Here is a 15677-nt window from a genome sequence, read left to right as displayed (position 1 = left end):
TTGGATTTGTTAAGAAAACATTGTGTTTAATTTGTTTGAAATTTTTAATGAAGTAATAGAGGGGTCGATAATGTTATTATTGTGCAGGACGTGGACTTTCAAAAGGCATTTTGAAAAGGTATGCCACACGCTGACTTATTAGCAAAGTTAGATTTTATAGAATAAAAGGATATTCTATGGATATGAAAGTGGCTGAGTATCAGGAAACTGGGTATCGTGGTCCAAAGTTGTCTTTTCAGGCTGGAAGAAATTTTATCTGGGAGCTTTCCAGGAACTGGTGGTCAGACCTCTGCTATTCCTGACACATATCAAAGAGCTATTTCCCGGTGTTATTGGTGCAATTTAAGAATTTGTAGATGATATGAAACTTGAAGGTATCATGAGCCGTGAGGAAGATAAAGAAGAAATTCAAAAGGGCATAGGCAGGTTGTTGAAATAGGCAAAAATGTGGAAGATGAGATTTAAAGTTTAAATGGTTCATTTTTGTATGAAAGTTGTGGAGAGACAATATAAAACAGCGTGTACAATTCTAAACTGATTAGAGAAGCAAACCTGGGTTTGTGCATAAGTTTTTGAAGATGATAAAACAGTTTGAGAGACTGGTTGATAATAGTCAGATTCATCAGTAGGGGGCATAAAGTATAAAAGCAAAGATATTCAGCTCAGACCTTTAAATACAGGAGTTGGGGTTGTGCAGGACATTGGTGAGGCCTCTTCTGGCGTGCCATGTTCAGTTCTGTTATAGGAAAGATATTAAACTGGAGAGCAGTCTGAAAAGATTTACCAGGGTATTGCCAGAAATGGATGGTTTGAGGTATAAGAAGAGGCTAGGATAGGCTAGGACACTTTTCACTGGAGTGTTGGAATTTGAGGGCTGACCTTAAGAGGTTTGTAAAACCATAGATCAATAGAAAAGGAGAATTGAAGGTGTTTTGTCCTTGGAATTTCAAGACTGGAGGGCAATTTTAAGATAAAAGGAGAAAGATTTAAAAAAGACAAGAGGGACCTTTTTTTTAACGCAGTGAGTGGCTCATGAACAGAATGAAATACCAGAGAAAATGTTGGATGCAGGTGCAGTTCCAGTGTTTAAAAGACATTTGAATAATCACATGAATAGGAAAGGTTTGGAGTGATGTGGACCAAGCCCAAGTGGATGGGACTGATTAGTTTGGGATTATGGTCAACATGGACAGGTTGAGCCCAAGGGTTTGTTTCTGTGCTGTATGACTCTATGACTCCAGGTGATGTTAAATTTGTATACAACAGTTGTTTGGCCTCAGTTGGAATATTACATCTAATTCTAGGCACCACATTTTAAGATGGATGTGAAGGCATTAGAGAGGGTGCAGAGAAGATTCATAAGAATTGTTCCAGGGATGAGGAAATTTAGTTACGTAGAAAGATCAGAAAATCTAGTCTCCTTGGAAAACAAAAAGGTCGGGAAATTTGTTTGAGGTGCTCAGAGTCATAAGGGTAGAGTGAATATGGAAAAACTACTTCTATTGTGGAAGAATTGAGAATTTGGACATTAAATTAAGAGATTTGGCCAAAGGCGTATTGGTGACATGAGGATCTGCTCTTTCATGCAGTGAGTTGTCAGGATTTGGACTACACAACTGGGATCATTGAGGCCTTCAAAAGGGGATTGGATCAGTATCTGAAAAGGAAAAATAATTGCATGCCTATGAGCAAAAGGCAGGAAGTGTCACTAGATGAAGTGCTCCTTCAATAGGCCAGCATAGTAACGACAGGTTGAATGGCCTCTTTCTGTGCTGTAAACATTGTACAATGCTTTATTTCTGTAACATTCTCATTGCTGCATGACCCCTAATGGCAGAGATCAGCACCACCGAAGTCTATTCAATAACTGGTGTTTGTGAAAAGATATTTCAGTAACGGCATTGCTTATCTTGCCAACAGAAGGTGTCTTACATTTTCTTTTCACAGGAACATATGAGAAATCACCATGTCCTTTGAAGTCCAGATTGATACTTGATTACTGATTATTCTTTGCAACTTTCATGCACCATATTATTTCAATCATTTACCAGAATCACTGAATCACAGATGTAATACACCTCAGAAAGCTACTCAGTCCGTAATGTATTTAAAGGCAAAGGTAAAGTCACCATATTCCTACCGGATAGAGGGTTGCTCTCTTGATAGAAAAAGAGAGAGAGAGAGAGAGAGGACTGGTGGTGGTTTAACCTGAGGGTCACCATGCTTCAGGCAAGGGGAGAGATTGAGAAAGAGAGTCCCTCGTGGTAACCTCAGCTGGTATGGCTTTTGGATCCACGCTGTTGGCATTACTTTGCATCACAACTGAGCCGACCAGCTCCCCAACAAGTGTCATGAATTCGTGCCATTCTCCACATTTTCTTCAAACCCTTTCCACATTGATTCTATTTAAACAATTAACTCTTGAATGCCTCAGTTGACTCTGCTTTCATCACACTCCCAGGCTGTGTAATCCAGACCCGAGCGCTCCTCTGAAAAAGACTTTTCTCACATCACATTTGCAACATTTGTAAATCACTCTAAATCTGTGTCCTCTCAGTCTTAATTCTTTTAGGATAAAAACAGTTTCTTTCTCTCTTTGCTCTGTCCTGTCCTCTCATAATTTTGACAACATCTATCAGAATTCCTCTGAGCTTCCTTCTCTCCAAATAGAGCAGTCCCAACCTCTCCAATTTATCCTCATGACTGGTGTTTCTCATTCCTGGAACCATTCTTGTAAAACTCTTCTGCACTATCTCCAATGCATTTATATCCTTCCTATAATGAGGCACACCGAACTGTACACAATACTCCAGCTGAGCTCTAACAAATGTCGTGTATACATTCAGCACAAATCCCTTACTCTCGTACTCTACATCTCTATTAACAATGTTGAGAATACTGTTTGGTTCATTAACTGTTCTCTCCACCTGTCCTGCCACCTTCAGTGATCTATGCATATGCACATCCTGGTCCTTCTGCTCTTGCACCTCTTAAGTATTGGTTTCCTATTGTCTATCCATCTTCTTCCAAGCAAAATGCATCAATTCAATCTTCTCTGCATTGAACCTCATCTGCTACCATACTGCCCACTCCACCAACTTCTTTAGTTCTTGTAGGGTTTTGTAATGCTATTCTCTCAGTTTCCAATACTTCTGAGTTTCATATAATCCACAAACGTGCCCTTCTGTCAAAACCTAGATCATTAATACATATCAGGAAAAGCTAGGATCCCAATACTGACACCTGAGGAACTCATCTACAAACCTTTCTCTGGCCTAAAAAGTATCTATTGACCATTTCTTTCTGTTTCTTAACAATCAATCAATTTCTTATTCCTTGATGCTACAGTTCACTTTTATTTCACAAGCAACAACTTTCTCAAAAATCTGTTGTTTGGATCTATATTGAATGCCTTTTGAAAGTCCAAGCATGTGACACAAAACCTCATTGACCTTTTCTGTTACCTCTTCAAAAGAAAACTCCAACAAGTTAGTAAAACCCATTTCAAGCAAAACTGATCTCCTTTCTGCAATAGTAAAGAGTGGGAAGTAACCCAAATAGAATATTTGAAATCTTTAAATTTTGTTGACAGAATTGAAATTACGCAGGGTGATAGAGTCATAGAGATTTACATCATGGAAACTGGCCCATGCTGCCCAGCTTTCACAGTGAAACTAGGCCCATTTGCCTACATTTGGTCTATATGCCTCCAAATCTATCCATTCATGTACCTCTCCAAATGTTTCTTAAATTATGAAATTGTACACACCTCCATCACGATGTCTGGCAGCCCATTCCAGACCCTCACCACCCTCTGTGTGAAAATTTGTCCTTTGCATCCTTTTGTATCTCTCCCCTCTCACCTTAAACCTGTGCTTTGTACTTTTAGACTCCCCAACCATGGGGAAAAGCTATTGGCTATCTGCCTTATCAATACCTCTCATGACTTTATAGACCTCAATATGATCACCTCTTTTTCTTTTCAAGTGTGTAGCTGCACAGGAGCTAATATCTTTCTAGTGCATAATCCACGTGAACATTCTTCATATCTTACCTGTTCACCCGTGAGCGCATTGACTTACATGGCTTCTTATTCAGTAATGTATCCAATTTAAAATTCTTATCTTTGCATTCATCTGGTTCCTCCCACAATATCTCCGTTACCTCCTTAAGTCTGACAACGTCTCAGAGAATTCTGGTTTTCTTCAAATTCCGGTCTCACAATTCGTAGCTGTGCTTTCAGTCAGTTAGGTGCTACACTCTTATATTCCCATTCTAAATCAATCTACGCTCTTTCTCCATCTGGAACATGGTCCTTAAAACCAATCTTTTTGGTTCAACTTTTGTCCACCTGTTTTCTAGATCAGTGCTGATTTTTCTTTCTGATGACGCACATGTGAAACGAAACGTAACATTGCATATTAAAGGTGGGACATAAAGCTGTTGCTGTTGAAGCTCAACTGCCAGTGAGTTAATTAGTTATGGAGAAAATTACAATGAAGCATAAAATGTACGTAAGCCCTCATTCAGTGTCTGTCAAAGAGCAACAGGCGTTTCTAGATAGAGATGGCTCTTATTCTGTTTCGAATCAATGTAATTACAACCTGTGCACCACAGTCCCAGCTGAGATCTGTGTTGCTGGTGGACAACTGAACCACAATGAGATTTTATTCAGTCACCAACATATTTCCAGGAAGTATATGGATCCTCTCAGAGCAAAGGTATTAAGAGATGAATCAGCTAAGTTCCTTGTAACCTCACAGCTCAGAGCTTGAGCCTGAAACTTCCCTGTCATTTACTGCCCAATTCCTTATCACAAGGTCCGCTTAATTCTGCACCCAACTCCTTCACCTTCAGAGGTGGAAGGAGTTGCTATCTCATATACTTCTTTTCTTCATTCAGATTACAAATTAACCGATAAATTACAATCTTAATTATTATTTTTGGTGCTATTGTATCCTGAAAACTTAATGGAATAAAGTTTCACCACATTTAGGGGGACACGCTGGCTCAGTGGTTAGCACTGCTGCCTCACAGCGCCAGGGATCCGGGTTCAATTCCCACCTCGGGCAACTGCCTGTGTGGAGTTTGCACCTTCTCCCTGTTCTGTGTAGGTTTCCTCCGGGTGCTCAGGTTTCCTCCCACAGTCCAAAGATGTGCAGGTTAGGTGAATTGGCCATGTTAAATTGCCCGTAGTATTGGGTGCATTAGTCACGGGTGAATGTAGGGGAATGGGTCTGGGTGGGTTGCTCTTCGGAGGGTCGGTGTGGACTTGTTGGGCCAAAGGACCTGTTTCCACACTGTAGGGAATCTAATCTAGTCTAATCATTGCATAGTGGAGATACATGAAGCAAGAGCTGGGAACTTGGGAGGGTTATCATTTAGGGAATTATACAGGTTAGCTTTCGAGAGAGTATTGGAGAAGCACATGCACATTTCAGTTGAGACAAAGCTAAGCTGTATTCAGAAGTGTTCTGACTGGGAATGATTTAATGGATACATGGAGGTATGGTTTGAAGAAGGCGCTCACTTTTCTCATGTGGGAATAGAATATTGGTGCAAGACTTATGAAATGTTGTCAATTTTTAGCAATAGAAAACATAGGACTACTTTATGATCAACATTGCACTCCTTATTTTAATAAACTTAAATCAAATGTTAAAAAATAGTCAATGCTTACTTCAGCCAAGACCATCCTCAGTTTATCAAAACTGTGAGTTTTAACCTTCAGGGGAAAACAACGTTACAGACATAAAAGCAAAAATACTGCAGATTCTGGAACAAACACAAAAAGTGCTGGAGAAACTCAGCAGATCTGGCACCATTTGTGGAGAGAGAATCAAAGTCACCATTTCAAGTGTAATACAACTCTTCAGAACTTTTCTGAAGAAAGTTCACTATTACAGATATATCGAGAGAAAGGTAAAATAATGGGAACAAAAATCACACAATGCATAGTTTCTCTGAAACTTAAAATATATTGTATGTTTTAGTCATCCTAGCTTCAAAGCCCATTAATTTTTGCAACTGTTAACTCTTTTTCTTTATCATTAAGAAATGATGCATTGTTTATTTCCCTTTTGCTTCTTTATTTGATTTTCCAATTTCTGATGCCATATCTACTTTAACATTTGAATAGTTATGAACCACCTTACAAAGCAGTAACATGTATGAATCACTTGAGATGTCATTTCTGAGTTATTCTGCAGACAGGAACATAATCTTTAAAAGACTGAGATTCCTTCAGCATGTATTATCACAGCCTTTGTTACCTTTTGCTAATTGTTTTCTACGGCAATATCCTCCAGCTCCCCCATTACAATTAAGTCCAAATTATGGCCTTCTGGTTGCAACTGACTGTTCATTGCATTGCACCAAGTCACATCTTCAATATCTGCCCTGCATCCAGTGTGAGGATCAAAAAGTGTCTCAATATATGGCTCATTTCCCTGAACCCCTGTGCGCCCCATTTCAGTGTTTGTCCATTCATGTAAAGGTTTCCTCTTGTCTTGTACATCCAGGAGAATTGCAGGTGCTGACATTTGAGATGGTGACCTGATAGATGATACTGAGGTTAAAGGAAAAGACAGAAATCCAGGATATAACACATATGAATTATTAAAATAATCTAGTGATGTATTTTGACCTGTTGAGGGTATGGACACCTGGAAGTATTTGTCAGTTTCTGGGTCATACAGTGTCTTTGCCTGTACATGAATTGGGATATCTACAAAAAAATATTGGCCGGTTTCAGGATCTTGAAGCAATTTTCTTTGGCTTAATGGAAATGAATGTACAGATGCAATGGGCTGCATGCTATTTAATGCCATGATGTTGGGTACTGCTGGAATTACACATGAATCCATTGGCTGTGTTGGTTCTGGAGAACAAACCACGGGCGTCGGTGATATGGGGACGCATGGGGGAGACACTGGTACATTGGATATAGTTGCACTGGTTTCTGGGTCGTCGATGCTTTGTGTTTTCTGCTTGACATCAGCCTTTTTTCGTCGGGTGGCCAGCTTTTTGGCTCGGCGTAATGCTTTTTCAGACTTTGGAGGAACAACGGGAGGCTTACCCGCTGTTTTTGAATCGATGCTACATGTTGACTCTGGCCGAGGATATGCTGCTGCTGATCTTTCCGCAGAAATCTCAAGTTTGTCACACTCTGGGTTTCCTTCTGACAGGAACATGTTTGGTGTTTCCTTAAAGGTATTGGCTTCTACACCCTCAGGAACTGATGTGGGGATAGCTGGCTTCACCCCTTTACTTACTGAGGATGTTTTCACCATGTTGTCTTTGTTTTTAAGGAAACCAGACCTCGGTGAGTTTGTACGCCCTTGTATTTCTTGCTTTGAGAAAATGTTGTAGAATTTTTCTTCACACGTCATATCCAAGGGACTACCATCTTTCGTTCTATGCCCAGGTAAATCTCTTGCCATTTTCTCTTGCAGGTGACCTTGATTCTCCAGAAGTGAGTTTTGATTCTCAGCTTTCCTCCCAGAATTGGATGCTGTGTCACTGAGTGCATAATATTGCAACTCATTCTTTTCAGTATCTTTGCCCTCCTCAGCTGCAGGCCAACTATTCAAAAAGTTCCTTTTGGCATTGCCACCTGTGCCCCTTTCAGTCGCTACATCAACCGTCATGTTTTCTGTGTCTTGATAGCGATCATCACCTAGGACAAAATAGGACTGGTTTGGTGATTTTATGTCCTGTGTACCTTTGTCTTCTTTGGCAGAATGGGAAGATATCCAGTTATTTGATACATTCGCTTCCAACATTGGTCGACAGATGTCTCCTGCTGCTTGCAATGCCAACTTACCACCTTGCTCTCTGAAATGATTTTCTTTTGGACAGCCAGTTCTGCTCCTGTGGCTGAATGAGGAACACTCTAGTTTTCTACTGTGATGGAATCTACTTTTCATTTCATCTGCCTTTTCTGGCATCGCCTCTGCTTCCTCTGGGCTTTTTCTCGCCAATGCTGATGTTTTCTGGAAGGTTGTGGAAGGACATCTTGTCTCCTTCTTCTCATTGACCTTGTTCAGTTGAACCGCAAGCTTTCTGTCCAAGCTTCTCTCTGCATGAATTTCTGTTGTAACCATTGCCGAATGGGGCCTTGCAGTTCTTGTTCGCCAGTTGGGTTGCGTTCTGGCTTCACTAACGGTTTGTGGTGACCTTAAATTGAGATAGTCATCATTCTTCCACGAGTCTGGCTCAGCTTTATGGATAACTGTAGCTTTATTGAAATGCCCAGAAGGAGTAGTCACATTTTTGGCATTAGGCATTTTATCAGGTTTTTCCTGTTCAATGGAGTCAGCTATGTGGTTTTCCTTAATGCCTAGTCTTAAAGGTGCAGAAGATGTTCTTTCACTGGCTCGATGTATGTTTTGGAAAATATAATCCTTGTTCTTGCTTTGTTCAGAATGGTTCTGAGGTGTACCAGAATTAGAGTAGGTGGATTTTACTCGTTTTCTGACATCTTTGAGGTTATAAAGCAGGCTTGAAGCCTTGGATTTATAATTCTCACGATATTGGTAATCAGCACCACCTCTAGCTTCATCTCCCTGAGTCACAGAAAGTTGAATGACAGGAGGTGTCACTACAATTGGCTGTTGTGTTGACCTGTCCATCTCATTTGTATTGTGGACAATATTTGGTGTCAGAAGCTTTGAAATACTGAAGGAGGGACTCTCTTCTTGAGGGATTTGTTCAGCCTGTGTTGGAGCCTCTTTAAGGTCAGCTATAGGGTAGCATTCTGTGGAGCTAATATCTCCACTCACAAGCTCTGCAGCTGTTTGCCTATTATATCGTGGATTCCTTGAACTTCTCCACAGCTGAAAATGCTTTCCCTCATCCCCATTTTCTGTTGCACAACCACTATTCTTTTCGGGTTCAATTACCTGCAAACTATTGTGTTGCTTTACATTTGCTTTGACACTATACTCAGATGGCAATGAATGAAAATCTGAATCCTTGCAACTGGGTGAACAGTTCACCGGCCTCTGCATTGTGTTAACTTTAACTTCATTTGGGGACTGCACTTTCACCAATGAACACACCTTTCTACAACTGACTGTATTATCATCACAGAGGTTTTGCATCTCTGCTCTGGACTGAAGGTTAGCAGTCAATTTCTCAACATGATTATCCCCCTCAAATAGAAGCTTACTGTGATCGTGCCATGATTTGAATGCACTGCACTCACTGTGAAGGAAGTTGCTCTTTGAATCGGGTTTCTTCACTTTGCTGACTATTTCAGATAAACTTTTATCTAGCTTTTTACTCGAATGATTCGGAATTGCCACGTCAGTTATGTGGCCTTGCTTTTTGTACTGTGCAGTTTTCATGTAGCTCAAAATATTGGTTTTGTTGCCTTTCCCTGGTGGAATTTGCTTCTTGTTTGCCCAATATTTTTCTTGACAAGCAGCAGAGAAGTTAGATTTCTCTTTGTGCAAGTTGATAATAGCTGAAGAATCCCATTGTGCAATGTCCTTAATATCACTGTCCCCTGGTAATTCAGAGTGTCCACTCACAGTAACTTGTTTTGCACTCACCGTGATATCTCCTGTGAAATCATTATCACTTTGATCAAAAGCTTCAATCAGAGAAGAAACTTTTGACCTTTGTTTGCCCAGCTGCTGATCTGAGCCAATAGTTTCGCCTGAGAAGCCAGTTTGTGAGCCACCTTTGGCATCGTTTTTTTCAACAGGACACTGGACTGTTGATTCGTGGAATGTGTCAGGTAATTCTTTTGGTTGTTTCTGGAGTAGCTTCGATGACTTATTACAGTTTTTCAGTTCGCTCGTAGAATGCTTGCCCTTGACTGAACTTGGGTGGTCACTTGTCTGATTCACACTGACAGCCGATGGTGAGCTGGGAATATCCACGTCATTACAGATGCCTTCCTCTGCCACACACAAGCTCTTAAAAGCACGCTCTGTAAGCCTACTCACTTCTCTGTCTGCCTCATCCAAAATGCTTCCAGCGCTCGACGTATCACTAAAACCATCCACGTATTTTGAACGTCCTTGCATGATCTTCGATTTTTTTGTACCCCAGTTATCCAAAAGGTCCATAATACTGGACTGCTCACCAGTATCTCTTTTATTGACACACACACATTCAATTCTACTCTCCTTTGGGTATCTAAAATATTTGGCTTCGTACTTAAGATTTCTGGAGCTTCTTCATTCTTCATCCATTCAGATACCAAGTTGTGAAAGAAGGGCTTCTTCCCTGTGCAAAGAAACATACAGTTATTTCTTTTTATAACATCATAACAGTGAATAAGACCTGTACAGTTTGACACTGCAATTTAACACTTGTATTCTTATTAAGCAATACTACAGTACAGATCTTGCGAGCATTTTAGATTTTGAGATAGAAGATACAAACGATGACAAATATTGTCAATCTGTGATGCAATTGAATATATTGGAGCATGCTGCTGCTTAGACAGCACCAGTTGACAGAATATGGCCAATATTTCAGCATAGAACACTTCCTCATTACGGCTCATTACAGATGAACAGCGTTTAAAATTGAACAGAACAAGGTGAAAGCTAAGGAGAGAATGGATGTACATTTGCTCCCTAAGTTGGAAGGTTCATTTTCATACGTTTCATCACCATACTCAGTAACATCCTCAATGAGCCTCTGGACGAAGCACTGCTGATGTTTCCTGCTTTCTACAAATCTTCTCAAAACTTGCTAAGGGAGACAAACATGTAATATCTACCTATGCAATGGAATCAATAGAATAACCTGGAAAGGTTTGGACTTAAGCATTTGTCTCTTCTTCAATTGCTCACCAACTGATTCAACATTGAAAATGAACTTGTTGGAACCTTCTTTTCCTTTGCAGAACTTCAGCTCAGGAATGATCAAACATTTTTGTCCTTTTGAGGTCATTTCAACAAAGAAAAAGAGACATGATGGCCAGATATAAACCTATCCACATTTGCTACATTTTCAGCTACTGCCTTTCTACTCTGTCTTTGTGTGCTTACCTCCACTACATCTGACAAAGGAGCAGCACTTTGAAAGCTTCTGATATTACATAAACCCTCAGAGACTATAACCTGGTGACGTGAGACTTCTGACTTTGTCCACCCCAAAACAACACTGGCATCTCCACATCATGAGCTACTGACTGACATTGCAACATATTCTGTATTTAGATCTTAGCCCTACTAAAGACATTTAACACTAACACGTGGTTTCTTGAGCTTACCCTTTATTCATATTCTTCACTGAAATCACCCTTGACCTTAACTTTCTCATCCATTTTCCTTTCCCACCTTCTACAATCATTACTGCCAATGACAGCTATCTTCCCTGGTCACTGGTGTATTGAGGTGTCAGTCTGCACAAACTTGTCAATTTTGTTAACTTTCACTCTCTACTCTGCATTAAACCAGAGATATGGTGTATGGGGATAGGTCAAATCCATTGTAAGAACATTTGAGGAAATATGTCACATTCTTAATTGAAAACAGAGTGATATATAGAGAATTTTTTGATTCAACAACCTGATTGATTTCTATTTAGTTTCTTCCAATTAGCAGCTTTGCACAAATTATTACAGTTTATGCAACTCATTACAATTAATAGAATTGTAATTAAAAAGTTATTGATTTTCTATTATCAGATATTGATAACATACACTGCCATTATATACCACGTTGACAATGTTCAACAAAATGTTTTTCTTTTGCTATTTAAGTCTGTGATTTAAGAGTTGAATTGAATCTGTCCAAACTTGCCTTGAGTAACAGAAAGCGTGTTTTAATTTTTAATTTGTTATATATAGATTATAATATATTAATGAGTATGTTAATCTATCTTTGCTCATTTTATTGTTAAAAATGTATGTACAAGAGAAGCAGAATGGAGAACTGAATTATACACAGATTGCGATTTCATTTTAATTCACTCATGGGATGCAGGATTCATTGCCAGAACCAGCATTTAGTGCTCATTCCTAGCTGCCCTTCAGAGGGTGATGGTGAGCTGTCTTCTTGAACCAGTACTGCCCATATGCTGTAGGTAAATACACAAGGCTTCCCTTCCTTAGTGAGGGAGCTCCAGAATTGTGAACTAGTGACATTGAAGGGAAGGCGATATATGTCCAAGTCAGTATGGTGAGTAACTTGGAGGGGAGCTTGTGGGTGATGGCGTTCCCATGTATCTGCTGCCCTTGTCCTTCTAGAAGGCCCTATTTGTGAGTTTTGAAGGTGCTATCTAATGGTGCTATCTAATACTTGGTGAATTCCTAATGTGCATCTTGTAGATAGTACACACTGACTGAGCATTGGAGGTGGAGGGGATGGATGTTTGTGTACTTGTTACCAGCCAAGCAGCTGAGATGTCCTGGATGGTGTTATGCTATCTGAGTGTTGCTGGAGTTGCACTCATCCATGCAAGTGGGAAATATTCCAGCACACTATTGATGGATGGTGAACAGGCATTACAGAATAGGGAGGTGAGTTAATCGCTGCAGTATTCCCAGTTTCTGACCTGATCTTATATCCCTATATTTATATAAGTCCAGTTCAGTTTCTGGACATGGTAACCCTCAGGATATGATAGTGAGCGATGGTAATGCCATTGAATGTCAAGCACCGATGGCAAGATTCTTTCTTGTTGGAGATGATCATTGCATGTATTTGTGTGGTGTGAATGTTACTTGACACTTTTCAGCCCAAACCTGGATATTGTCCAGATTTTGCTGCATCTGGACATGGACTGCTTCAGCATCTGCAGGTACTCTCAAAATAAGATATGATATAGTACTATTTTAACAAAGTTACAAGTATTTGTGAAATAGATTAGTCCATAGGTCAGGTGAACTAATATAGATTTGATTTTAAATTTGATTTTGAAGTAAGACCATAATATTTGAAACATAAAACTTTTTTTTGGTCACAAACTGCCTTCTTATAAATCCTAAGAGTTAATTCTGTGGTTCCTATAAAGAGTCCCATCTCTAGAAAGCACAGAGAGGAGACAGGGGTTAAAACATTGCAGCCTTATCTTTGACCTGTGGGCGGTTTGACAGCAGTTTCCACAATGTGAGTCCTGAGTTGGCACATTTACTTTTATCTTCATAAAATCCTGTTTAATACAACAGTTCTGTCCCAGAGGTGCTGGCTGCTCTCCTGTATCTAACTCGGGGAACTGATGTCTGGTGTAGTGCTTGACAATAAGTGACGAGTTAGCTAAGCTTGTAAGAGGGTGGTAGGGTGATTAGACATATGACATTTTGCAAATATTAAATGAGAGATAATCATGCTGTCAAATTGATGGTCAACCCTAAGTATCATTCTCCCTATCACTGGTTAAACAAAAAGAGAATGGAGAGGCGGAACCCAATAAAATCGCTGGTAATTTTAACCCTTTCACTACCCCACCCAGACTCCTATTTTGACCATGTCTGTAACATAGACTAACATCCATATTCAACATTTGCATGGTTAATGATAGTTAAACCAGGCATGATCTGCTTTTACAGTAGCCGTGGCAACAAGAAGTTTATATGTAGAAATAATCAAGAGATTGGTCCTGAAAATTTCAAGTGATATGGCTGTGACTATTTCCTTTGGCAGTTTGTTCCTTGTTGGATTGTCTTCAGGAAGAGAGCTTGATATTCCCTGTCTTGGAAACAATTAGTTTTTGTAGCTTGTCTATGGCAATCTTGTGCTCACTTTTTATCTGTAACTTCCCTTCAGTCCATTCCATATTTTATAAAATGTGATCAATCTATTTTCCTTCCATTTGTTGCAATGATTCCCATTTCATAATTGAGCAATAAGGCAAGAGTTGAAGATCCTGGTCAACTGTGGTGCATTGTTAATAAAGTAAGAAAGTAAGGCTTGCATTTAGTCGTGTGCCTTTCATTTTCTCTGCCTTTTCAAAGCTCTTCAGAACCAACAAACTTAGAGTGCACTCATTGTTGGTATGTAGGAAATGGCAACATCCAATTTGTGCATTGCAAAGTTCTTGAAACAGGGAATAAGCAGATAAGCTATTTTGGTGTTGGTGATTCAGGGAGGAACATTGGCTATGTCACTGGAATAACTTGGTGAATGAGGGAGGAACATTGGCTATATCACTGGAATAACTTGGTGAATGAGGGAGGAACATTGGTTATGTCACTGGAATAACTTGGTGAATGAGGGAGGAACATTGGTTATGTTTCTGAAATACCTTACCACTTCTCCTCGAACTGTTCCATTAAGGCCACTTGACAAAGTGGATGGAGTCTCAAGTTAACAACTGTTAGTTGTACTTTACCAACAGAATATGTACATCTCAATTTTCTTAGGAAGACACACTGGGGCTAATTTCATGGGTCATGATATTCAGAAACAAAGAAGGAGAGAATCTGGCCAGTTATCTCTTCTCCTTAATTCGTGGGCGGCACGGTGGCACAGTGGTTAGCACTGCTGCCTCACAGCGCCAGAGACCCGGGTTCAATTCCCGCCTCAGGCGATTGACTGTGTGGAGTTTGCACGTTCTCCCCGTGTGTGCGTGGGTTTCCTCCGGGTGCTCCGGTTTCCTCCCACACTCCAAAGATGTGCAGGTCAGGTGAATTGGCCATGCTAAATTGTCCATAGTGTTAGGTAAGGGGTAAATGTAGGGGTATGGGTGGTTACGCTTCGGCGGGGCGGTGTGGACTTGTTGGGCCGAAGGGCCTGTTTCCATACTGTAAGTAATCTAATCTAATCTAATCTAATTTTAGAGTATGGTGGCCAATAGCAACATTCCTATTTGCCTCCCAACTGATATCTACCAACTTAAAATCCATCAAAATGCATTTGATTGATCTGGGAGTATCCACTGTAAGCTGAGCATGGTCAAGAAAGAGAGATCACATCCGGAGTGACACACGGTCTCAGTGAGCATAGAGCGCAAAGAATTTGGAAGCAATGTGGGAAATCTGTGCAGAAGGGAAGAAGGGTTTTTTGCTTCCTATTGTTGGCTCAGAGCTATAAGATTTATTTTTAATAGAATAAATTGAAATTTAGGATTGGGGCTCAGCACAAAGGAGTGACATCAAAGATAAACCATAAATTCATTGGTTGGTGATAGTTACTAGTTTGACTGTCTATTACTGTCAGATTAAAGGTAAATAGGGTAAGTATTTACAGGCTATAAATTAAAAGACTAGTAGGAATTTTTAAAAAATCAAATTATAACTAAGTAATTAAATGAGAGGTGCAGGGCCAGGAGATGTGTTACATCTGTATGTGGGAGCTGGTAACTGCATTGTGGTTCATAGTGACAACATTTCTGGCAAGAGCTTGAGGAACTCTGGCTCAGATTTGATGAGCTAGAATCTGAGTTTTGAACCCTGTGACACATCAGGGAGGTGGAGAGTTACCTGGACTCTGTGTTTCAGGAAGCAGTCACACCCCTTAGATTAACTGTCTCGAATTCGGTCAGTGGTTATGGATAGGAGAGTGTGAGGCGGAGTTAAGTCAGGGGCCGAGAAAGCACAGCAGGTCAGGCAGCGTCCGAGGAGCAGGAGAATCGACATTTCAGGCACAAGCCCTTCATCAGGAAAGAGGCTTGTGGGCCGAGGGTCTGAGAGATAAATGGGAGCTGGGTAGGTCTGGGGGAAGGTAGCTGGGAATGTGATAGGTAGATGAAAGGCGGTGGGGGGAGAGAAA

The 15677-nt window shown here is 40.3% G+C and overlaps 1 protein-coding gene across 3 annotated transcripts in view; it reads right to left on the bottom strand.

Moving 5' to 3' along the window:
• Positions 1–5614: 5614 nt before the first annotated feature.
• Positions 5615–15677, bottom strand: part of LOC122541818 (cardiac-enriched FHL2-interacting protein) — a 69544-nt gene continuing 59481 nt past the window's right edge. For all 3 annotated transcript variants that reach the window (XM_043678837.1, XM_043678836.1, XM_043678835.1), the window contains exon 4: positions 5615–10239. In XM_043678837.1, coding sequence (XP_043534772.1) covers positions 6279–10079 — 3801 coding nt within the window. In that variant the 5' untranslated portion in view covers positions 10080–10239 and the 3' untranslated portion in view covers positions 5615–6278. The remainder of the gene's footprint in view (positions 10240–15677) is intronic.

This window comes from Chiloscyllium plagiosum, chromosome 38, assembly GCF_004010195.1.
Source record: "Chiloscyllium plagiosum isolate BGI_BamShark_2017 chromosome 38, ASM401019v2, whole genome shotgun sequence".
In the NCBI taxonomy this organism is placed as follows: Eukaryota; Metazoa; Chordata; class Chondrichthyes; order Orectolobiformes; family Hemiscylliidae; genus Chiloscyllium; species Chiloscyllium plagiosum.
This window is presented reverse-complemented; position numbering and strand designations above follow the sequence as displayed.